Source organism: Neolamprologus brichardi, unplaced genomic scaffold (assembly GCF_056152115.1).
Source record: "Neolamprologus brichardi isolate AB-2024 unplaced genomic scaffold, ASM5615211v1 NODE_ptg000032l+_length_1147064_cov_1, whole genome shotgun sequence".
Lineage (NCBI taxonomy): Eukaryota > Metazoa > Chordata > Actinopteri > Cichliformes > Cichlidae > Neolamprologus > Neolamprologus brichardi.
In genome coordinates this window covers 975,254-1,001,583 of record NW_028270039.1, presented here as the reverse complement: position 1 = coordinate 1,001,583, position 26,330 = coordinate 975,254, and the positions used below count along the sequence as shown (strand labels likewise).

Below are 26,330 nucleotides of genomic sequence, written 5' to 3'. Positions count from 1 at the left end.
AACTGATGAACTCATCACTTTGCAAAGTTTGGTCTGGATACAATGCAATGGGCGACCTCTTCAGCTGAATAGCAACGGCAACACAGACAGGCCAAAAAACTGTGACTTAAAGGTTTATCATTCCCCACAAAACGACTGTTAAAATGACCAATTTTACAGCTTAGAGCCAGTTACAAAAACTTCAATTTACATAAATAAGGCTTATCCAAATGGTTGTTGCTGCTTTGATTTGTGTGCTGATACAGACAACTGTGGCTGATCATGCCTACAGACAAATATGAAAATAAATAGATAAATAAATATCACAAAGAGGTCAAATACTTTTCCATACTGTAGTAGTATGTATGCAAGAGACAGAACAGCTATTTTCTCGATTTAATAACATAATACTTTTAGAGTACACCCTTTTTTAAACTCCTAAAAATGTTAAACTTCTGATAACATGAGTTACTTCTGCAGGTTAATTGTCCCATACACAGCTTCTCTCTCGTTTAGCTCACTTAAACTATATGAAACTACATGTATAATATGCAGGACAGCAGAGAATTTGATTTGAAACATACAGTTAATAAAATATATGGCAGCTGCCTTGCATTCTTGCTAATGGTACTAAGATCCTACACAGCAAAAACAAGTGAAGCAGCTTGTTCTCTTGGTGTTGCTGCCACGCTAACAAACAGTATGGCTTGTTACATATTACAAGAGTTGTTGTTTCTGTTTTGGTGAGTGAAATTCCTTTTTTATTGACGTACTTTACTTAGCACTAAAAGTCTGCACACTGCTGATATGAAATGCAGCTTCCCACCAAAACCTGCTAGGATTAGCTGATAATTTTACACTCCAAATACAGCATCCCCAGAGTCAAAAATCACGGGCTGACATCATGGTAGTTACACTCTCCTTTGTGTTTACTACATAATATGGAATTTTAAAGTAAACAAAATAGTATTAAATAAAACTTTTTTTTATATTGTAGATTCTTCATAATAGCCACGCTTTGCTTTGACTACTGCTTTGCTCACTCTTGGCGTTCTCTCCATGAGCTTCATGAGGTCGTCACCTGAAATGGTTTCCAACAGTCTTGAAGGAGTTCCCAGAGATGCTGAGCACCTGTTGGTCCTTTTGCCTTCACTCTGCGCTCCATCTCATCCCAAACCATCTCCATTGGTTTTAGGTCAGGTGACTGTGGAGGCCAGGCCATCTGGTGCAGCACTCCATCACTCTCCTTATTGGTCAAATAGCTCTGACACAGCCTAGAGGTGTGTTTGGGGTCATTGTCCTGTTAGAGAATAAATGATGGGGTGGCATGTCACTGCAGGATGCTGTGGTAGCCATGCGGGTTCATTGTGCCTGAATTTGGACTCATCAGACAAAAGCACAGATTTCCACTGGTCTAATGTCCATTCCTTGTGTTTCTTTCCCGAGCAGTAGAGGGGACTCTTGCTCGGCCTTTCCTGGGGCGGTCCTCATGTGAGCCAGTTTCATCATAGTACTTGATGGTTTTTGCGACTGCAGAGTCTTAGCGATGTTCCGGACTGACTGACCTTCAGTTCTTAAAGTAATGATGGACTGTTGTTTCTCTTTACTTAACTGATTGGTTCTGTCAAATAGAGCTGTCAGCCATGCACCAACCTGACTTCTGCACAACACAACCGATGGTCCCAACCTCATAAGGAAGGCAAGAAATTCCACAAATGAACCCTGACAAGGCACACCTGGGAAGTGAAACCATTTCAGGTGACTACATCATGAAGTTCATTGAGCCAAGGGCCAAGGGTATGCAGGGCTTTCAACAAGGCAAGGGGTGGGATCTAAGATATAAAACATATTTAGAGTTATTATAAGAGCTATTATAAGTTATTTATCATTTTTTCAGCTTGTATCTACTCACACTGTATCCCCTACAGTGTGAGTTGTGGTGGTCAGCATGCCTAGGAAAGCTGGCAGTATAGTAGTTGCTGGACAAACATGAGTTTGATCGCTTATGTCTTCATGTTCTTCAGTTTAATATGAGCACAACAGCCTAAAATTCAAAGTGCACATTTAAAATAGCTTCCTGTCCCTGTGTGAACATATAGTAAAAACGAGTCTATATGCAGCGCTTGCTCTCATTATTATAGTTTTCAACACTTTGTCAGAGGAGAGTTCAACCAAGACTTTCCAAGGCTAAATTAGAAATGTTGCCAGCCCCACATCCCAGTGCAGCATGGTCTATCACAACAGAGCAAAACATAATGCAATAAGTTAAAGAGCATTATTCTCTTCACAAAATGCAAATTCAGCCACATTATCATTTTTCTTAGCCAATCATATAAAACAATGCATAGATATATAAAAAACATTACATACACACTGTCATATTTATTAAAATAAACAATATGTACAAAATTGCCATATATATTTATTTTTTCCATGTATAATAGAATAGTAAAAGTAAAAAAAATAAATATCCTATGTACATCACACAAGCCATTCCAAAGTTATCGTCACTGCAAGGAAAAACAAAAGGCAAAATGTTAGTTGTTAGGTCACACAATGTCAGGCAAAAACACAATGCTGTGACAAACGTACTTTATTCCAACATCCAGGTACAGGTAAACCATCATCTCCCTGGAACATGTAGAGTAAAAAGAGACAATATTAGAAGCAGCAATGGACAGTATATTGAATCATTTTACAATTACATGAAAAATAAAAACACATTTTGACCACCCAGCATTCTGCAAGTGCAACTCATGCAGATTTTGTAGATTCCTTCAGGCCTGAAATCGACTCTATAATTACATCTAAATAGTTTAAACCTGAACAATAGCCATTCTGTGAAGAATTATAAATGTCAGCACTGAGTTTGTATCAATGCTAATGAAACAAATACAGCTGGAAGAGCGGAAGCAACCCGAGATATGTTGACATGGTACAAACAGCAGCAGTATTTATTTCTGCAGTTTTCATTGATGAAATTACATTTGTGTGTCCTTTCAGGTTGAAATCTGGGACTACAGCTGTTGCAAGTTGTACAGAAAAACACTATCACCATAGCAACAACCATGCATATTATGGCATTTACAGACTTTTGCTACAATAAGCAGGTAAAGTCAACAGCTATGTCCCAATTCATAGGCCACATCCTTCAGAGGACCTGGCCTTTGCGGTCTTCGTGGGCCGAATTTGGACAGCTCTTGTCATGTCGCTGTGACGTAATAGACGTAATAGGCCTACAAATGCGGCCTCAGAAGGATGCGGCCTATGAATTGGGACATACCTAATATTTCAACGATTCCCAATTTTTTTTCCAAAAGTATGTGACAGATAAAACTTTGATGTCTCCTTCACAAAAAGGAAAACCAAGAATTTTAGCTGCCTCTATACTTAGAGATATAATTAACACACGGGCTGCTGTGATTCAGCCTTTTCAGTTGTCAGTCTGTGAAAGGAATAGTACAGGGTGGGCCATTTATATGGATACACCGTAACAACATGGGAATGGTTGGTGATATTAAAGTCCTGTTTGTGGCACATTAGTATATGTGAGGGGGCAAACTCCTCAAGATGGGTGGTGACCATGGTGGCCATTTAGAAGTCGGCCATCTTGGATACAACTTTTGTTTTTTCAATAGGAAGAGGGCCATGTGACACATCAAACTTATTGGTAATGTCACAAGAAAAACAATGGTGTGCTTGGTTTCAACATAACTTTATTCTTTCATGAGTTATTTACAAGTTTCTCTTTGTTCACAGCCATTGACATGTCGAAGACGTTAACACGTGAGGAGCGGATCGAAATCGTGTTGATATCTGGTGAACGCAGTAACCGGGTCATTGCAGCAGATTTCAATGCAAGACACCCTATGAGAACACCCATCTCCCATGCTACAGTTAGCAAACTGCTTGCTAAGTTTGGTGAAACTGGTTCAGTGTTGGATTTGCCAAAATGTGTACGCAAGAAAACTGTCACTAATGAAGAAACATCAGTGGCTGTGCTAGCTTCATTTAGCAAGAGCCCACAGCGTAGCACTCGCCGCATGTCACTGGAGAGCGCCATCAGTCGAACATCTCTTCGGCGGATATTAGCTACTCACAAATGGCACCCTTACAAACTCCAGCTACTGCAGCATCTCAACGAGGATGACCCAGATCAGCACAGAATTTGCAGAATGGGCAAAACAAAAATTGGAACAGGACCCTCAGAAGATTTTGTTCAGTGATGAGGCAAACTTTTATGTGAATGGTGAAGTTAACAAACAAAACCACCGCTATTGGTCTGACACTAACCCACATTGGATGGATCCTCCAAGACTGTTGGAACAACAAAAGTGATGGTTTGGTGTGGTATATGGGGTACAACGATAGTGGGTCCATTCTTCATCAATGGAAACCTCAAGGCCACTGGATATTTGAAATTACTACATGATGATGTGTTTCCTCTTTCTGCACTGAAGCTGGCACGTTCCCTGAGTTTTTCCAGCAAGATGGTGCACCACCACATTATGGGTGCAGGTCCGAGCATTCCTAGATGAACAGTTTCCTGGAAAGTGGATTGGTCGTTGTGGGCCAGTTGAATGGCCCCCAAGGTCTCCCGATCTGACCCCCTTAGACTTTTATCTTTGGGGTCATCTGAAGGCAATTGTCTATGGTGTGAAGATACGAGATGTGCAGCACCTGAAACTACGGATACTGGATGCCTGTGCTGGCATTTCTCCTGTGGTGTTGCTATCAGTGTGTGGAGAGTGGGAGAAGAGGGTTGCATTGACAATCCAACACAATGGGCAGCACATCGAACATATTTTATAAGTGGTCAGAAACTTGTAAATAACTCATGAAAGAATAAAGTTACGTTGAAAACAAGCACACCATTGTTTTTCTTGTGACTTATCAATAAGTTTGATGTGTCACATGGCCCTCTTCCTATTGAAAAAACAAAAGTTGTATCCAAGATGGCCGACTTCTAAATGGCCACCATGGTCACCACCCATCTTGAGGAGTTTGCCCCTCACATATACTAATGTGCCACAAACAGGACTTTAATATCACCAACCATTCCCATGTTATTACGGTGTATCCATATAAATGGCCCACCCTGTATATTTTATAATAAAGTCTAAGCCTTACCTGTGGAAAGGCAATCAAGAAGACCTAATCAGTTTGCTTTACAGATTAACAGATTCATGACTACATTAAGTAAACAGATTAGCAAATCTCTTTTCTTTACTCTTTTCCACCCATCTCCCCTCATTCACATACATGTACTTCAACTTAGTACTAGAGGAATTCATGTATTTACTCTCCACTGAATAAATCCTTCCTCTCACTGTAGATCATGTCTACAATCCTCACAGTCAGAGACAGACTCCTGCCTGCTCACCTGTCAACCTTTCCATCACCACTGCAAATAACAAGCGGCTCAGAGCCAATCACTGATGATCTCACCCCTACCTTCAACCTATCCCTTGAATACTATCCTGTATTTAATTCAATTCAGTTCTGAACCTCATCACCAGCAGTCACTCCAAGGGACTTAGTGTTGTAAGATAGAGACCCTACAATAATAGATAGAAAACCCCAAATATCAAACAACCCCCTTTTAGAAAGAACTTGATGACAGTGGGAAGGAAAAACTCCCTTTTAACAGGAAGAAACCTTCAGTAGAACCAGGCTCAGGGAGGGGCGGCCATCTGCCGGGATCGGTTGGGGGTGACAGGTGAGAAATAAGACACGATGGGAAAGACAGCCAGAGATTAATAAGAACTAATGATTAGATGGAGAGTGGTGTGTGAGCACATAGAGAGTGAAAAAGGTGAGATAACAAGAAACACTGAAACACTCCATGCATCATGGGAAGCAGCCTAGACCTATTGCAGTGTAAGAAAGCCCTTACTATATCCTCTCTTTCTCCCGAGTCCAATCTGGAAGCTGGTTCCACAGAAGGGTCTGAAATTTGAAGGCTTTGCCTCCAATTCTACTTTTAAATATTTTAGAAAATGAAAATGATGCCAGGATTATATTCCATCAACAAGTCTCCTGTGTAGAGGACACACTAAATCCACATGTTTGTGGATCATAAAGAATGGATGCCCTTCTGATGCAACCCTGCCCATGTATCCGGGCTTGGAAATAGCACATGGTGGCTACTGGCCCCTGTGGCTGGTTTTCACTCCCTGTGGTAGTGTATTGCCTTGTAGATAGGGAAGAATAGTGCCCCATGCAAGAAACAGTGCAGGAAACCATGACTAAAGGCATTACTATATTTGAAAATAACACTGTGAAGGTTTTAGATCTGAGGTTGGTGTATTAGTCACAATTGTACGTGATGTTATGTTTCGAAGGTTTTTAGTCGTTATAATCACGCTTGATTATGTTATGTCGTCTCACCATATTGTAGAGGAAGCAGTGAGTTGATTACAATAAATTTAAACTATCATGCAAAAGTGCATATTGTTGTTTACAGCGATGCACTGTAGGATCCATAAAGAGGAGTGTGGTTAAGGGTAGCTAAAGGCATGCTAGTAAAGGGAAAGAAAGAGCACCATACCACAGGGCAAGGGGCATCCAGCCCGTCCAGGCCTGGCAAGCCCGGTTCACCTTTTTCCCCTTTAATGCCTCGGAAACCCTGTTTGTGAAATCAGCCATTTAAAAAAGAGTTTTGCAGCTCGTGCAGCAGAAGAGTGTTTTCCCTCCACTGCTTAATGGCAGGAAGATCTCGATGTTTCTCCACGATGTGACTGACTTCAGTTTCCTAAACATGCAGGAAACCTGAGACTGACAGGAACCGGGCTCACTGATACGGACTTGCAAGGAAATGGTTCCTCTGATTCTAATGCAGAGGTTAATCTTCTCTAACAAGAGTATCTGACTGGTATAAGTAGAGCAGACCATCAGCATCTTCCCCAGTCTTTGATTGCTTTGCTTGTTCAAAACAACCAGTGCACCATGGCTGGAAGAACAGAGCCAACAGTGCTGATGGATAAAATAACACCAGAGAGAAATCTGACAGTAGGTATGCTATTGATTTTGATTTAGTATTAGAAGCTCTCGCCTATAGCTAGTCTATGCTGAACTGTGTAACTTTCTTTACTACAAAGCTGCAGAGGTGAAGGTGCAGGAAGAAAGCTCAGCGTGGAGTGGGAATACTTTGGTGTCTCTGTGGCTGCCTGTTTCCTGTCTGTCTGGGACCTGGAAGAAAAGTTCCTCAATCATAGCTGTGGTCCAGTCTCAAGCATCTTTGTTCTCATCAATGTCTTTCTTTTTCAGTAGTACTTTATAATAATGTTACACTATTAAGTATTACTAAGGTATTAGTAATTTATCATTTATGTAGTATTACTGCTCCTTAGTATGCCACTTGAAAGATACAGATATATTATTATGAAAATGATTATGACCAGCAGTTGCGCATGGTGTGATAGTGTGATATTATTATAATGTGCTACACTTCCTCCTTTGGTTTTTTGAATGGATGAGGGATTTGAGGATGTATATTGATTCTAGTCGTGTTGTCAAAATAACCTACAGCTGGACCACTGGACCAAAACCACTCTGAGGTTGATTAGAAACATTAAATGAGGCAAAAGGAAGCTGACCAACTGACATGTCCTGAGAGTAACTTGCTGCTTCTTCCCTTTGCCTCATGGCTAAACACAGAACTACTGACATACCAATGGACAGGGGGCATCTAATCCAGGTGCTCCTTGGTCTCCCTTATCCCCTTTGGCCCCCCTGTTGCCTTTCTTGCCCCTCTCTCCCTGCAAACAGTGTATTAAAAAGAACAAATTTAATCCTCCTTACTACACCACAGTAGAAGCAAATGCTTTTGTTTGTAAGATTTCAATAGCTGTTTTTTGACATATGCAACAGATGATATGAGAAATTTTAGCGTCATTTTAATTCACTAGTTTTTTTGTATGATTTAGCAATCTAAATTCACTGGAGAGTGGGAGGGAGTAGAGGAAACAGGAAAAAGTAAGCCATTGCAGTTGGTGAGCAGGTTTCCTACCAGGGACAACATGCACGCTACGAAACAGTGCACGTACAGCTTACACAGCTCGGCTCATTCACCTGTTCACACAAGCACTTTTCTACTGAAGTGCTTTCTAGCTAACATTCACACACATTGGTAAATGGTAAATGGCCTGCATTTGTATAGCGCTTTTCTAGTCCTTAAGGACTCCAAAGCTGTTTAAACTACATTCAGTCATCCACACATTCACACACTGGTGACGGCAGCTACATTGTAGCCACAGCCACCCTGGGGCGCACTGACAGAGGCGAGGCTGCCGGACGCTGGCGCCACCGGGCCCTCTGACCACCACCAGTAGGCAAACATGGGGTTAGTATCTTGACCAAGGATATTTGGCAGCCAGGAGGCAGCCTGGGATCGAACCACCGACCTTCTGATTAGTGGCTGACCTGTTCTGCCACCTGAGCTACAGCCACCCACATTCTTACCCTCAAGGATGCATTAGAGCAACTTGGCGTTAGTGTCTTGCCCAGATGTAGATGTAGTAGATGATCTGCTCTAACTCCTGAACTACAGCCTACAGTGACATTTAAACTTGTCACAGGTCACGAAAGTGTTGGATTTTGATGCATAGTTTATTTTCTTGCATCGTGGACAATTCCTGATAAATAACTTTGTCTTTACGGGAAAAATCGACTAAATTTACAAACTGAAGTCTACATTTAGGTGTTAAAGAGGAATCTAACACCAGGAGGGGAAAAGTATTTGGTTAAACTTAAAACCTGCACCATTTTTAACAAACAAACCTATCACCCTGTTAGACTATAACAGATTGATGCTTTCTCAATATTAACATGTATATCAAGAACACCAATCCATTGTCTTCATTATTTAATTGCATTATATGTGCTACTTTGGCATGCAGCTATTTCAAAATGATTACGTGACTTCATCAAGTGGATTCAGTTCAGGTCAATTCAGTTTTATGTAGCTCCAGTTTAAATCAAGCTGCTTCAAGGCATTTAAGGCCTTAAAAGTCTTTACTTTGATTCTAAGGTAAAGAAGGACCTTCGGGTCAATGTTTGTGTCACCTGTGTCTGCTCCTACAGGCAGGGAGTAAGAGATAAGAGTTTCATGCTGTAACTTTAAGCAGAAAATGACTTTTGCTGCAGTCTTTTTTGTTTCTGTCGTCTCATCTGGATACCATTAAACCCAGTGCTTGGGCTTTTAGCAGTTTATTTCAGATGTAGTATTTTTTAGCACCTGCAGTAAAGACACCTGTAATATTTGGTGTAAGGTTTAGACTGATCACAGTTAGATTTGTACAAGCTGTTTAAAAAACAAAGATGAACCCAGAAATTGTGCTAGCATCTAACGAGCAGACACATTTTACAGTGATGAGAGAAAACTGACTGGCAAGTCGAGTTACAGGTTAAAGGTTCAGGGGCTGGAGGGACTTAAAGGATGCTTGCAAGGAAGAGCAACTGTTAAGTAGGACTAGTTAAGAGGTAAGTGTAAGAGAAGGAACCCAAGACTACATTAGGATGCAGGAGGAGGAGGAACAGAAGGCCAAAATTTGTGAGAGGGAGAGAGGGCAATCCCAGCAATAAAAAGAGCCGCAGGCCACAGAGCAAGGTGAAGGGAAGGAAAAGGGGATAGGAAGACCTGCGGAAACAAAGGAAGATAGGAAAAAGTAAAAACAGCAACACAATCTCACAGCTTCAACACTTTCAACTGGATTTTCACATTTAGGTGGATTGTTTGGGTTTCTGTACGCTGGAAGTGTGGCCAGTTGAATGTGCTGAAAGCGCCCACAAAGATCAAATGGAAGTGGAAATATTAATTGTCACAGGTTAATGGGAAGGAAACAGGCATTCTCTGAGGGGGTGGGTATGTGTTTTAATCCATAAAACAGTTTTTTATCTTTAGTTCCACTAAAAACAAAGGTGCTTTAGAGGACGTCACTGAGGATATTGTTAGAATAGTTTAACATTAGCACTGGAACTAAAATGGATTATGACTGTTTTAACAGTAAGCCTGACATCGAGATGCCTCCAAGTGATCATTGGGTTCAAAACAAATCCACTGCAAACCAAACAATTTGCCTAAACTATGACTCACTGATCTTTACTTTTATGCATAATATCAAAGAGAACATTTATTTATTGAAATTCAGATATTATCTGTATATATTAGAAAGTACATCGTCAGAGTTTCTCAGAAAGAAATTTCAACAAGTTTGTGGATGTAAATGACAACTGTGGTAATAATATTTACCAACATAAACTACTTAATAAATGAAATTACACATGTGTGCACAGATGATCAACCACAATCACGTTAGTTACTTTATTTTTATAACAGGCCAAACACTGCAGACAGTATGTTACCTGGTTTCCCTTGAGTCCCTGTGGTCCTACTAATCCCTGTAAAAAGAAATGAGATGTAACATTGGGGACTGTGCCTTATGACTGTATTTGGGGAATAAGGACACATGTTTTTATCACTGTTGTTATTTTGCCAAATACAGTACTCTCCATAAAAAGTGATGCCACTGTGTTAATATGGAGTAAACTCATTCCATACACTTTTAATACACACATACATCTTTCCATATCTTTACTAAACAGCTTTGAAACAGCTTTACATTTAACCAAACAGTGAGTGAAAATGAAACTGAAGCATTGTCCCACACAAAACTGAAAGCCCAGTAGATGTGTTTGTGACAGCAGTGTGTACAGAGTTGTTTCTTGAACTCTTGCAGTGTCATTGATAGCAGGAACAAACGGCCTTCTTTAGGATTGTACTGTATGGACAGTACTTGATCTTATCTTTCACCAGCACAGTTCACCTCCCTAAACTTTGATGTGTAAATCATAGTGCTGTGAAGGATGCAAATTAAAATGTTACCAATGTTAACCCCCCGGAACACACACACACACACACACACACACACTCGCACACACACACACACACTCACACACACACTCACACACACACACACACACACTCACACACACACGCTCACACTCACACACACACACACACACACACTCACACATGCACACACACTCACACGCACACACACACACACACGCTCACACGCTCACACACACACACTCACACACACACACACACTCACACACACACACTCACACGCACACACACACACGCTCACACGCACACACACACACACACACACACACACGCTCACACGCTCACACACACACACTCACACACACACACACACACACACACACACTCACACGCACACACACACACGCTCACACGCACACACACACACACACACACACACACACACTTACGGGGATGCCTTGCGGCCCTGTTGGTCCTGGAATTCCAGGATCACCCTTTTCACCCTGTAGTTGTGACAGAAACAATCACCTGTACGTTCCGCCTGATCTTAAACTCGATGCATCTTTTAGAATAAAAACAAAGTTACTCACTGTCTCTCCCTTTGGTCCTGCTGGCCCTGGCACACCTGCAGGTCCTACTAGACCCTTTAAAACATGTTAATGAAAGTAAATAGCAGGATCTACAAACTGAATAGTCAGGATCATCAAATGCCTCAAATCAGTAAATCAACAAGCTTTCTGGTACAATGTATCTTAGAGCATTTAAACCAGTTCTTCACAAATCTGACATAACAACATTTCTACAAGGTAATTTTCTACTGGTAGCATATACCAAGCTTGTTGAACTACTGTCCAAACTGTATTAAACGAGGGAAAATGAATAAAATGTCAAGGTTGCAGCCTTCTGTCTAAATATGAATCAAGATTGGAGAGGAAGATCTTGCATCTTAGGCATATCCAGCATGTGCACCCCTGTCTGTAATGCAGATGTCCACGTGTACTACATGATATTTAAACATGCAGCACAGGTATCTCTGCATGCTTATTTGCATACTTTCTAGCAATGGCAGCTTTGCAGCCTGACGTTGGTACTAGGAGGGCCAGGAAGCAGGAAACTGTTAAGGTATGATCAGAGTTGGAGTACTGACACTATAATGGCATTCTATACGAGCTGGCAAGTTGTTTAGTTTGCTTACAAGACACTGAATAGTTTGGAATAGTTAAGACGATCTGGAAAACAACTTGCCATAACACATAAACAGCTTCAAATTCCAAGATCTCACAGGTGCTTGTGGCAGCTGGGCCTGTTTGAGATGTGGTTATATCTCATAACCGTATGGATTTATGGTTTAAGTTTTCAGGTTACTGATACTTAGAAAAGTAGTTGAGGGAGTTTAACTAAAATAGGGAACAAAATAATTGAAATTTCTTCATACCTAATTAGCTTAGCAGGAGTCATTGACGAGTTTCCCTTTTTACAAGAAACAAACTGAATAACAAGTTTTTATTTCTTTTTATAATGGTAATACAGTTAAAGAGCTTACCTCCTATAGATAATTTACTTTGAAAGCAATTTGAACATCTATTGCCTAAATTAGTTTCATTTGTATGTCCATCTTTATGCACAGGCTAACTCTGACGTTAACTTTCTTTTGTCAACTCTGGAAACACAACTGCCTGTTGACAAGCATTATTCAGTTTCTTTTTTTGAAAAAAAAACAGAGGTTATGAGATTTGATGGACAGTAATTGATAAGGAAATATACATATTTCATGTCTCTAGGAAAGCAGGCAGACATGTTGAACATAAAAACTTGCAAACTAAAAGGAAGGAAACCAGGAATCTGTAATAAGCCTGTTTTGAATTGGGTGAAGTTGAGTTAAAAATTTAAGGGTTTATTGCTGATTGTGTAAAGAATTAAAACGAACACAAAGAATATCGATATGTTTTTGGAAAATTGTGATGAACATACTAAGATGGTGAGTCATTGTAACCAAACAGTTCTAGGTAATTTGTGTTGGTAATACTCAAAACAGATGGAGGATTTGTCAATGATCAGTTTTGTCATTGACAAGTAATAATCAGGCAGCAGACTGTCACCCGCGGTACCAGCAGCTCAACAGCAGACTTGTTGTTTGGCAGAGAAGATTTGAGAGTTTTCATGGTCACAATGCACACACTCAATTCTGCTGCTGTACATGTACACCACCATAATACAAATTTACTATCAACACAAAGTACGAAGAAAACTTTTTAGTTATAGTAACTCGCTATCTTACTATGTTGGTGGAAATAAATAATTGATCCCCTACTTTGTACATTTGTACACCTGCTAACTTACATAGAAATGGACAGCCTCTGATTATGATGTTTCATTTTAATGGAGAGAGACCGAATATTAACCAAAAATGCAGAAGAAAACGCATTACATCAAAATTATAAAATGATTTGATTTGAATTCTGACTCCAATAAATCATTCATTCCCTTTTGATCTTAACTCTTTATGTGTAGAAACCACACCTGTCCACAGAATCAATTCCTACCATTCCAACCTCTCCACCATGATGGGCAAAACCAAATCAAAGGACGTCAGGGAAAAGACAAAGGCTGGAATTAGCTACATCAACAAGAAGCTTGGTATATAAAGTCTAAAGTATAAAACGACCTTAGGTCTGGAGCATGCAAGAGTTCGCTTCACGGGGTGAGGATGATACCAACAAGATGGTGGATCAGTCCAAAACTACTAGAGAGGTGGTCGTTAATGGTCTGAAGGTAAGCTCTTGATGCATCTCAATCATGCAGGTAAGTAAATCTCCAAAGGTTGATTCTGTTCATCTGGACGTTTTCAGTGGGAGAAATGTTTTGTCATCATCAGGTGACGTCTTCAGTCTCAGCTGACTGCAGGTTTCAACCTTATAAACAGGACATTTGCATAATGACTGAAACCAGCCCAACCTCTTCCATGGTCAGATGGGACCAAACTTGAGCTGTTTGGCATCTATTCCACTCGGTGTGGAAGGGGCTATATATCACTTCAATTTCAATTAAAATGTATTTTATTTATATAGCACCAAATCACAACAACACTTGACTCAGCATGCTTAATAATGCAAGACCCTACACAGAGTCACCCCAACAATCAGATGACACCCTGTGAACAAGCATTTTGGCAACAGTGGGAAGGAAAAACTCCCTTTTAAGAGGAAGAAACCGACAACCGACTTGCTCACCTGGAAAGGGCTCACCTGTGAGAATCATGTTGTTTGATTTCTCCAGTGCTTTGAACATCCTGTCCTCACCACACTCGCAGAGACTAGCTGGAGTATACAGGTGTGGACCATCATCTCACCACATGGATCCTGAACTATCTCACCAGCGTCCATCAGTACGTAAGATTTCAGACATGTGTGTCTGTACAGGCACCCCACACACCCAATACCGCACAGACGTCTCTTAAAACTCGGTCAATTACTTCCAGCAAGAATCCTCTGATGACTGAGAGTAAAGAGAACTGATGCAGCAGAGCTGTCTATCCAACACTGGGAAAACCACCTCCAGTTTGTGCTCGAGATGGGCCTTCGCAGGCAGAAACATCTTACACCCTGAACATCCAGGGAATTAGCATTGAGACAGTGGACTCTTATGAGTACTTGGGTGTTGACCTGACCAATAAACTGACCAATAAACTGTATCTGAAGACTCCAGTCTTTTGGATTGCAAGGGAACTCCCGAAGACCTTCTGTGACTCTGTGGTGGCATCTGCCATGTGGTCTGCAGGGAGATTAACATCCAATCACAGCACTATCTATCATTAGTCATATATATCTAGCTACATATATATGTTTATTGTTTATTGTCTTAATAAAAGAGACTGTTCATTTCTTTGTGTGAGCAAACTTAGAAATTCAGCAGGGGATCAAATAATTACTTCCCATATATCACCATTCTCAGTGCCACTGTATCCTCCAGACCCAACTCTGTGCACTCCTGTCCTCACAGAGTTTCTTTAGAATGAAAAATATTAAGACAAGCATGGGTAGCAACAAAGCAAGCATACAGTATACAACAAGCAGGCATTAAGGACATCAAGCAGGCAATAGTTGGGAGTAGAAGGGAGGAAGAAGAGGAGAAAGGGAAAGGGAACGTGACTTGCACCACTCACCACTGCACCTGGTCTGCCGTCTAACCCATGAGCCCCCTGTATAGTGTTGTACACAGTTAGAGAGCAGAGATGATGAGGGGACGAGGTGGTAGGTAGATGGGGAGGGTAGTCAGAGTTGGATGGGGAGATGGGGGAAGGAGGCGTGAGTGAAGCAGCGACTCAAGTGACTTCAAAAACATATTCAGATGATCACAACAGATGAGCGATGAAAGTGATGAAGCGGAAGAGTGAGTGATTTGGTCATAGTGGGTGATGGCATCATGTTTCTCCTCGCAGTGATGGCTGTTCTAAATTTCACTGTGATTACATCAAAGACATATTTTACCATTTTAAAAATACAATTTACTTCTATACTGACATGAGCACTGGCTATAAATGCAACTTATTGAGTGTGACATAAACCATAAATTCTTTGTAAAGCCAAAGATTTACAGCAACATGGTCCATTATAGAAAGATTATAATTAAAAATTAAATTAAATTATATTATATTATATTATATTCATTAAAGCTGTGATGCCACTTGGCTCAAGGCATTTACACTGCAACGTAAAGACACTGCAAAGTTAGAAAGGAGAACACTCAGCCAGTGTTGAAGCTTTACACACAGTCATAAATTGTTGTTAGATTCACACATCTCGTCTGCTTATCTGTGTGTGTGTGTGTGTGTGTGTGTGTGTGTGTGTGTGTGTGTGTGTGTGTGTGTGTGTGTGTGTGTCAAAATGTACAATCTGGATTCATCAGTCCATGAAACCTTTTACTATTGATACAGACTCCAGCTATTTCCTCCTGTTTAAGGATGGTTTCTTGTCAACCACCTTTGATGACGCAATAGTAAAAAGTGGGTCAGCTGAGGGGCCTCATATATTTTTCAGGTCCTGTTTGTGAATTTTCTCCTATTTGACTCCAATAAATCTTGGAGTCATTGTTAATCAGGATGTGTCCTTCAACGTGCATATCAAACAAAAAGTGGAATAAAACATCCATAATTATATATAGGAAAGCTAGAGGCTACAATGAAGCATGTAAATGAATCCATAGAAATGTAGAATGAAGTACAGTATGTGGATGAGTAAATCATAGTAATGAATGATTCAACCTTTGCCCTAGTTTATCTGTGTAAAAGGTCACAGAGAAAGAGAAAGCATGATGGGATTCATGTAAGAGGTAAGAGGAGAAGGAGAGAAAAAAAGATTGTAACTGTCAAACACGGAGCCATCATTTATAAGTGGTTTTACTGATTGTTAATTAGTTGCAAATATGTTTCAGTTAACCAGTATAATGAATCAGAAAATAGAATAACAATGTTTCTAATAACAGGCCTCACTGAGATGATGATACAATGAATGTTCATGTGAAAATGTGCTAAACACAAATCTAACTGAAGTAGAAACACATAAGCTAAATGAAACAAAGTGGATTGTATTGATATGTGACTGAGTGTGTAAATGCATTTTCTATGTTAAGAATGACAGATGAAAGATGAAAATGTAATGAAGTGGCTTTAAAGTTTAAATCATGTAAGTCAGATAGAGAGAGCATGATAACGTGTGGGTGGACATTGGGCGGTTAGACGTTAATAATGTCATTGGATGTCCCCGGGGGGGAGGTTAGATGTCACTTCAGATGTGATGTCCAGTGGGCGAATGGGGAGAAAGGGTGAGCAGTATAAAAGTGAGGGGCGATTTGGGGTTCTTCCCTTTTGTCTTCTATGAGAAGATTGGTTCATAGTGGAAAGCCACAGCCTGAAATGTGAACATGCAAACTGGTTTTGTACTTTAATGGAGCTTTAATGGCTTTTCATCTGCTCAATTTTGCTGTGATGGTTCATTCAGAAGGAGTTTGGTTCATCTTACTCCCCCTGAATCCCCAGCTGCTTTCCTGTAGGGTGATTACCATCAACTAAACATGGGGATAAGTGGATCTTTAGGTTGTGCTCATCCTTTCTCCAAGCTCTCCCCACCAAAGATAAGAACAAAATCAGCATTAGCTCAGAGCAGGTTAATTAGATACGTATGGTTTACATATAGTTCAAGTGTTTTATGATTATTACTATTTGCCTTTGCTTTTGCTTTCTGGCAATTGAAGTCTAAATTGTGGACCTTCACTTTTTAACTCTTTGTTAGACAGTAAAGGTAAAAGTCTGAGTACTGATTTTGATCAGTGCAAATAGCTTTGACAGTTTACCCTAGCCTGTTAAAATAATCTTCCCTTGGGCCCTTTCCTCAGAAATTACAAGTGCCATGATCAATAGAGGAGCTACCCTAAACCGATGGGACTGACAGTATTTGATCTGCAAGGCTACTCAGTTTTCTTCTTATCCAGGTTAGCAGTTGACCTCTGCATACCTATTGGGTAAGACTCATAGGACGAAGAGCTGAAACAGACTTCCTGTATAGGGGTTGGGGGCCCATGCAGATCAAGAGTATAACAGAGAGCTATCAGGAAAAAAGGTTTTTCCTCTAGTTTGCGTCACCACGTAGTGATGCAGCTATCGCTTTGTATTTAGTCAGGTGGATTATGTAACGCAATACCCAGAAGCAGTGCCGCTGTGCAGGCGTTGTTGCAGATCATCTCCCGAGTTCCCGAAAGAGATATTGACTGACCAGGGCTCATCGTTCATGTCTCGCACCCTAAATGTCACCACCCTCAGACTGAAGGAGTGGTGGAGCGGGTGAATAAGACTTTAAAGTCCATGACTCGGAAGCTCATTCACGAGGATGAACATAATTGAGATGGTTAGACCCTCTGTTGTTTGCAGTGTGGGAGGTGCCCCAGGCCTCCACCAAGGGATTTTCAGGAAGCTGCAAGGGGTGCTCAACCTTATTAAAGAGAACTGGAGGAAGGTCTGAGTCCCATGAAAAATGAGATTCAGTACGTTCTGGATTTGCGAGCAAAACACACTTTTGGGAGGTTGTCATGGGAGAATTTGCGTGATGTTCACATCTGTAGGGGGCTAGAATCAGGCAATTCTAACAGGGAGATAAAGTGCTTGTATTGCTTCCCTTCTCCAGCTCAAAATTACTTGCCAAGTAGCAAGGGCCCTTGGCGGTCCCACGGCGAGTGGGGGACGTCGACTATGAAGTGATATGGTCGGACAATGGAGGGTCCATGCATATCACCTCAACCTCTTCAAAGCATGGAGAGAGACTGAAGCCGCTTCTCTGGTGAGCCTGGTGACAGAGACGAGTTGGGGCCAGAGGTACCAAATACCACCATTCCTGCCTCCCTCCATCGTGATAACCATGTCGCACAGACCTAGAGAGCGGATGTTGGCGGATTGCAACACTGTTTTGCAGATGTGTTCCCCCCCCGCTCGGCCATATGAGTCTCATCGAGCACCATTTTCATAAGCAACCTGGCATGATGGCACGTTCACGGCCATACAGGCTACCTGAACATAAAAGCCAAATTGTTCAGAGGTATTTGGCTGAGATGCTGTGGATGGGAGTAACAGAAGAGTCAGCGTGGTGTAGCCCTGTCGTTCTGGTCATGAAGAAGGATGGGTCTATCCCGCTCTGTGTGTGACTATTGCAAGTGAGTGAGGTGTCACGCTTTGATGTTTACCCCATGACCGTTTCAATGAGCTCCTGGTCTGGTTGGGCACGGCCCGCTTTTTCACAAAACTGGATTTAGCCCAGGGCTATTGGCAGATTCCCTTATCTGCAGAGTCCAAGTAAAAAACGGCCTTCTCCACTCCGCACGGTTTGTGCCAGCTCGTCACCCTTCTGTTCGGCTTGTTCGGAGCCCAGGCCACCTTCCAGAGCCTCATGGACTGGGTGCTGTGGCTGCATGCTGTAATGCTGCCGCCTACTTGGATGATGTTATCATCCATAGTGACACCTAGTCGGAGCATGTGCAGCGGGTGGCTGCAGTCCTGGAGTCCCTGAGGCAGGTGGGGCTCATGGCCAACCCAAAGAAGTGTGCAGTTGGACGGAGGGAGGTACAGTATCTAGGGTAGCACTTGGGGGCAGGCAGGTGTGTCCACAGATGGAAAAAAAACAGCAGCAATTGCCAAGATCAAAAAGGAAGTGAGACGGTTCTCGGGGCTGACAGGGTACTACCACTGGTTCGTGCCTGGGTTTGCAGACCTGACCTTCCCCTTAATTGATCTCACCCGAATGTGCGCTTCAGACCTGGTTCAGTGGACGGAGTCGTGCTGGGTGGAGTTTGTGCAGGTAAAAAAGGCTCTCTGTGGGGAGCAGCTGCTCACAGTCCTGACTCCCCCCCCTTTTATCCTCCAGACTGATGCCTTGATGGTCAACTCTCTTTGTTATTACCTGCTGGGGCGCTCATACACCCTCTGCTCAGACCACGCCCCGCTGCAATGGCTTCACCGCATGAAAGATGCCAACGCCCGGATCACCTGGTGGTATCTGGTTTTACAGCCCTTTAAATTTCAACTTGTCCTACTTCCTGTCTCTGGACAAGAAATTTAGCTGGTTTAATTTATCTGTTTCATATATGCTGTTGAACTGTAGGTGACCTGTGTAAAGTGATGTGTTTCTGCCTTACAGAAGAGTAGGAGTAAAAATGGGGGAGGACCCCTTATAAGGAGGGTCAGTTTGTATCCTCACTACAACCCCACAAGTGCCTCATTTAATGCACTAAACTTCCATAACACTCCTTTTTGATTAGTACACATAATTTATGAACATTTATGGTTTGAGTTGTTTTGGATGTGTCAGTTGAATGGGTTGCTACTAAATCTGGTGGGGATTTCATGTCAATAGCACCTTTATATTCAATGCTTATTTCACGCGCTGTATTATAATGTCTCAGTTAAAGCCAAGGACCTCAGCAGGCTCCACTGAACTTCACTTAAACCAGTGTTGGTTGGTCTGACTAATACGCAGGTACATGTTTGATCCATATGTTTTATCTTCTTTTTCTATCAACTGCATTTTGTCCTTGTTAAGTTAAAGCTGAAATAAAAATCTCTTAAAATTCAAGCTTTAAGTGATACGCTTTTGTCTTCTACTGTTTTGTTAATATGGAAGTGCTGGACGGGCCACACTGACTCAGTCCAGCCTCAGTTACTACACCATACTACGGAGAATCCTGGTGCTCCTCTGAAAATGGCTTTTTCTTGTACTCACACACATATTCAAGGTGAACATACTCACAGTTGATTTAAGGAAGTATGATTAACCTATTTTAGAACTGAAAAGTCAGAGTTGTTAGACTCTGTTTGCTGAACCTGCTTTCTAGACTCAAACACAGGCAGCAACAACAAAAACTAACAGGTCACTAACAGGAAGAGGAAAAAAGGACTATAAAGAGAAGAGAAATCTAAAGTGAGACAACAGAAAACTAGCCTTAAAAATAAAACAAGAAGTAAACAGAAGATAATTAGCATCAAGACAAAAAGAGACAAGGACAAACTGAATTAAGGTATTAAGGCAAAGACAGCAAAAATATTTAAATATAAGAAAAAAATGGTTCTAAAAATATAAAAAGTATTAAAATCATACCAGGACGTAAAGTTCAACATTATCTCACTGTCTAAAAATAATCACTGGGATAAGAAAGAAATAAGAGCTACAGCTTATTATTATCAGAGAAATAAAAGCAGGAATCCAAAATTCAACTTACAAAGCAAATCCTCGGGACCTTGATAGAGCCAATAATTTCACAATTAATGATAATGCAACAACATCTTGCTATCATGTGAAAAACTCCTCAATCGATTAGTGACTGAGAGCAACTGAAAGGGTGTCATCAGCCCTCTAAAGCCTTTGAACCTTTCTCTTTTTCTTTTTCTCTTTCTTCTTTTTTCAACATCTGTATTTCCTGTAACTCCTGAACCAGCAGCTAAAGTGTGAGAATTTCAATGGTTCCTGAACGCAGTGACTCATTTCAGTGATATTAGGATGATTACAGTAATTCAAGGCATCGGGTCACAGCAGCCAAAAGTTGGTTGAGAGAAGAGAAAGTGAGCGTGACGAAGTTTTGAGGGTTTTTAACTGTTTTTTGTTGTTTTCTGTGTTGTTTGCAGAGATTGTCGTGGCCAACCTGGCGTTACTGTAATGACTGTAATGAGATCACTGAAAAAGCACAGAGTTGAAGCAACCATTGAATGTTTTTGATTATGCCAGTGGTTCAAGAGTTTTGGTAGTTTGATGTAAAGTTTGACCTAAAACTGATGATTATTTTAATGTGAGTGCAAACCAGTGTGAAAGAACAACCCAAAAATTCATTTTCAGATTATCCCATTACAAATCAACTCAAACATCATTTGCATTTTCAACATGAGACAGCTAAGATGTATTTTGAATGTTGGTTGTTATGAACAGACGTGAACTTACAGGAAGTCCAAGATGGCCTCTGTCTCCCTTGTCACCTTTCTGACCTGTCGCTCCCTTTTCTCCTCGGATTCCAATTCCTGGCTCTCCCTGAGGTAAAAGGTAAGAGATATAATACAATCCTTACACTTTCCTACATAAAATCAATGATGTGATATTGACAACATATAACTAGAGGCAAATTTAATAACCGTAGAAAGTGGGTAATATCATAGTTTGTTCTCACCTTAGGCCCTGATGGTCCTTGTGGTCCCTAGATAGAACAAAACAGTGGAATTTATTTCAATTCACTTTTATTTATATACTGCCAATCACAACAGTCATGCTAAAGTGCTCTATATTGAAAGGTAATGACCCTCCAATAAAACAGAAAGAACAATCAAACGACCCCATGGCGACAGTAGGAAGGAGAAGCTCCCTTTAAACAGGAAGAAACCTCTGGCAGAACCAGGCTCAGGGAGGAGCAGCCATCTTCTGCGGTTAGGGAGTGAGTGGAGGACGACAGGATAAAAGGACGAGATAAAGTACATGGAGGACAAGAGCCAAAGCTTTAAAATAAGTAACGATTAAACTCAGAGTTATGTATAAAGACATGGTGAGTGAAATAAAGGTGAGTGAAGAAGAAACACCAAGAGCATCATGGGAAGTCCCCAGCAGCATAGACCAGAGTTTTCAGTCACATGACTGACTCACTACCCTGGCATGCAAAATATGGTCAGAAGTGGACAGCAGGTGGTGCTGTAGGAAAAGTATTTTTCTCACCTATATCAAGCAACTACTCGAAAAACAAACACATGAAGAGAAACAATGAATTTTAGGGACTTGTGATCCATATTTTGCTCTGGCAGCTTTATGTAAATACCTAAAATACCTTAAATACCTAAAAGTGCCAATGTCTCTCCCAGAGCTCCAGTTCAGTGACATCTATGTGCATCTTGTAGAGCAGGGTCGGCAACCTTTCTGATGATGAGTGCCTCTAAAATTCCCTCAGAGGTCAGTGTGCCATATGACTGCATTAGCAATGAATCTAATAACGCTCTATATGAACAGTTACTATATAGATCAACTTTATAGGATTATATTTGTTCACAGATGTTGGCAGCTGTCAGCGAATAGTTATCAGCTATTTAGAAACAAAAAAAGACTTTTTATCCATAACAGCAAATGAACTGAACAACAGAAAATACAAATGCTGTTTATGGTCTCCTCACAACAATGATGAGAAAATAAACTGGGCCAATATGTTTGTTAATGCAGAGACACACATGTTAATGTGATCTCTGGTCTCCCACTCAGAGACACAGGTCTCCCACTCAGAGACACAGGTCTCCCACTCAGAGACACAGGTCTCCCAGTGTCCAGCATTCAGACCTGAGGACTCATGTGAGAGAAAATCTGCTCACACAGACATGTAGAGCCAAACACTGTCAATAAGGCCTCTGCAATGTTCTGAAGACAGTTAAACCTGTCAGGTAGTGATGTCCAGCAGGTGAACATGCAGCTCCATGAACACGCACAGCTGTGGATTTCAGCTATTCGTAGTTCTGCGAACTTTGACCCCACAGAGTCGAGCTTGTCAGTTCAATCAGCTGCATTTCGATGTCACATTAACTGGCATTAAATCAGCCAGTTAATGCAAGATAAATCCAGCTGCTCATTAAAGTTTTCTGGTTTTATCAGAAAAGAAAACATTGGTCCAAACTAGGGCTGGGTTTTTATAATCGATTTATCGATTAAAATCGATTCTGGCTTGGATAACGTAAAATCGATTCATTAAAATCCTGAATCGATTTTTTAATATAAATTTATTTTGCCTGAAATGCCAGAATCTCTGGTGAAATCTCACAAAATTTCAACAACCACCAAACAGCTAAGACAGTAAAGGAGAGCAGGAACACGGATTCTGCACAAAGACTTAAACACACAGCGTGAACCCGTGGATCAGAATCAGTTAGATGTCTTTCTCACGGTCGGGGCTGAAAGCCGACAGCTTGCTAATTCTGATCTGTCGGCGGGTCCGCGCTTTGTGTTTACGCCGTTTATGCGCTGATTCTAAAGCTGTTAGTTTTATCTCTCTCCAAAAAATATTGACCGAACCAGCAGCAAAAGAAGATCCAAACTACGCTTCACATAAACATCGTCATGTATTCACTCTTACTTTTACTGTTTTGCTTCGACCACGATGCACAGCTCTCTCTCTCTCTGTACTGTTTTCTGCATTATTCGCTTGCTTGTTACGCACAAGTCTACCGTTGTTTACAGCGCTGTCGGCTGACGTTTTTTTTTTTTTTTCGTTTTATATACTTCCGAAAAGAAAACCTAATTTCTGCTGTTCAATACTGAACAAATTTAAACTTTTTAAAATTATGCAAAATGCAAAACGCTTAGCCGTGTCTCTAATAAAACCGCTGTAACGTTAGAGGTAATGTTCATGTGTTGATTAATGATTTTCTTTCGTTTTTGATGTACTGCAGAATATTTTTATAAAATCCCAGGCCAGGAAAATCGCCTTCATGTTTTTCTGTGTTTTATCTTTAGCTACTTTGACACAAAGGCCTCTGCTGTGATGCTCACACCTTTGATAAAGTCTTGCGTATGTCAGCTTCCTTTTTATATATACAAAAATATGTAAATGTACTGATATGAATTATAATATTTCTTACTGTCAAAATTTCCCAGATTCAAATCGAAATGAATCGAATCGTGGATCGAATCGATTCTGGACCTTGTGAATCGGAATTGAATCGATTCTAGAAATCAGTGACGATACCCAGCCCTAGTCCAAACACCTGAAAGCCCTGAAAACACTTTGTGAATTCTGTCTCGAGTCTACGTATCCGTGTATTTCCGTGGTGCTAATGCTGTGTTGAGTCGACAGCTCCTTTAAGTGTCAGAATGTGGAAATTTCAACATGGCTTGAAAAAACTGCCAGCTAGCAACGTCCCTCTCACTGGTAGTTATTTTTAGCCAATTACAAGTTCAATCTGGTAGTTGGGGTTGTTAGATAAGATACCGTCATTAAGAAGCAGCACAACTAATGTGTCTGTGTGAGCTGATTTGTGATGTGCACCGCTGGCGCGGCCATTTATTTTTTGATGCACGTTCTCAGATTAATTCACTGCGTGTCGTGTCCAGGGCTGGACTGGGACAAAAAAATTTGCATTTTGACGAGAGACCGGCCCCCCAGGTATTAAAGCCATAAAGCCTTTGAATGAAAACGCTGTGGTGACAGTGATGTACGCTGTCTTGTTGGTATATGTATGATTTCTATACATTTTAGGTCAGATAAAAACTTTGGTTGTAAGTTTCAGATAATTATTTATTAAAGCGAGACATTTTAAACGAGAATAAGAAAGTATTTCTTTGTGCCCCCCTCTCCCTTTTAATGCCCTACCTGCCCCCCTGGCAACACTTTGCTAGAGCCGCCCCTGCACAGTTACCAGCTGTCAGCTGCTTAGAAAAGGATCCTGGTGTTATTTGTCTCTCAGAAACAGTTCATAACTTCAACTCATTCATGTCACCTAAAAGGTAAACCTGTTTCTCCATCACAGCTCTGATGATTCAGTAAGGACATCTCCTAGTTTCATGTTTCCCTCTCACCACATATCCAAACCATCATGACCAGCAGCTTTACAGCTGTGGCTCCAGCAAACATCAGCTGATACTAGAAATTAATATTAAATAAATTCTAACAACAGCTGATCAAGCTTAAACGTGCTGCTGTTGTTTAGCGTGGAAAACGGCTGGTTTCCTCTTTCTGGCGCAAAGTGATAAACAAACAAGAGAGAAAAGCCGATCAGCTGATCATTGATCAGTTTCATGATTGAAGTAGCAACAGGAGAGGGAGGGGGGAGAATGAGAGAAGAAGAGGCACCTGTGCAGCAAAGACACAGAATAACTCCAGCGTTGTGTCTTTTTCCATTCTAGCTGAAGTACAAACTGCGTTCCTTTTCAGCTCAACACAAAACGCGTAATATTTTCTCTGAATACGAGATTATTCCGTTTTTTAGGGGACGGTTGGCAACTCTACTAACTAACCTTATGAATAAAATAAAGTTCACTATCAGTAACATCATAGCACCCACCCAGCTGTATAGAAACTCCGTCATGCTAGCTAGTAGCAGTACGAGTTATTGTAACTGACAGTAAAAAGTCAGCATAACAAAAATAAACTAAACTTGGTTTATATCTGACCCAGACAGACTGCAGGTCATAACTTCTTACCTGAAGCTCAGTTCACCTGACACTCGGACCGGCGGCCACTTCCGGTCTCTCCTCCTGCCTCCCCTTTCTCTCATCCACCTGCTGCCTCTGTGGAAGCTCCACCATAGCCACCACCAAACAGCTGAGTTATTTTTACACATCAACCAGCATCTGGCCAATCCACCACCTCTCATTGTTTATGCCGTTACAAAGAAAAGAAAAAGACATCGGCCCATAAAAACGAAAAATCACCATCGGCTCACCGGGCAAATGCCTGGTATGCCCAATGGCCAGTCCAGCTATGGCCGTGCCATCAGTTAACCCTTCGCATGCCAGATGTGGCACGCGTGCCCAGGGTTGCCGACCCCTGTTGTAGAAAATCACCGACCTTACGCTGATGCCAGGATGAAACCTTTCAAACTATGGACTTCTACGTCTACTTTCAATTTGGATGGGTAAATAATATTGCTATGTGGAAGCCAGAGATGGGCAGTGTAACTGCCATGTTAGGGATTACTTTTTTGGAGAAGTAATCAGTAATTAGTAACTAATTACTTTTTTCAAGTAACTTGACCAACGCTGGTGGAAGCTGAAGAACAAGAAAGTGTTCATCATTAAAGCAAAGGTAAGTGTCGCATAGCTATCTTAAACAAACTACCACACGTAAGTCTTATGCTTGGTTGACTTTCACTGTGTGTGACTAGAAAAGCTCCAGTAGTAATAATTTGTCATATTAACGTCACAACAGTGAAGTTGAAAGAGTGTTTTTCCAGTGTCACGTTAACCATTCCTGGAGTTTAAATTAGCCACCATTGAGAGCCTGGATTGTT

The 26,330-nt window shown here is 41.2% G+C and overlaps 1 protein-coding gene across 1 annotated transcript in view; it reads right to left on the bottom strand.

The window, feature by feature from the left end:
- col13a1 (collagen, type XIII, alpha 1) overlaps positions 1 to 26,330 on the bottom strand; it is a 71,856-nt gene continuing 45,526 nt past the window's right edge. Inside the window, exons 27-35 of the mRNA XM_087836962.1 lie at positions 21,524 to 21,550; positions 21,301 to 21,387; positions 14,994 to 15,029; positions 11,422 to 11,475; positions 11,281 to 11,334; positions 10,345 to 10,380; positions 7,653 to 7,739; positions 2,572 to 2,610; positions 1 to 2,489 (exon numbers count right to left, since the gene is read on the bottom strand). Of these exons, the coding sequence (XP_087693088.1) occupies positions 2,487 to 2,489; positions 2,572 to 2,610; positions 7,653 to 7,739; positions 10,345 to 10,380; positions 11,281 to 11,334; positions 11,422 to 11,475; positions 14,994 to 15,029; positions 21,301 to 21,387; positions 21,524 to 21,550 (423 nt within the window). The 3' untranslated portion in view covers positions 1 to 2,486. The remainder of the gene's footprint in view (positions 2,490 to 2,571; positions 2,611 to 7,652; positions 7,740 to 10,344; positions 10,381 to 11,280; positions 11,335 to 11,421; positions 11,476 to 14,993; positions 15,030 to 21,300; positions 21,388 to 21,523; positions 21,551 to 26,330) is intronic.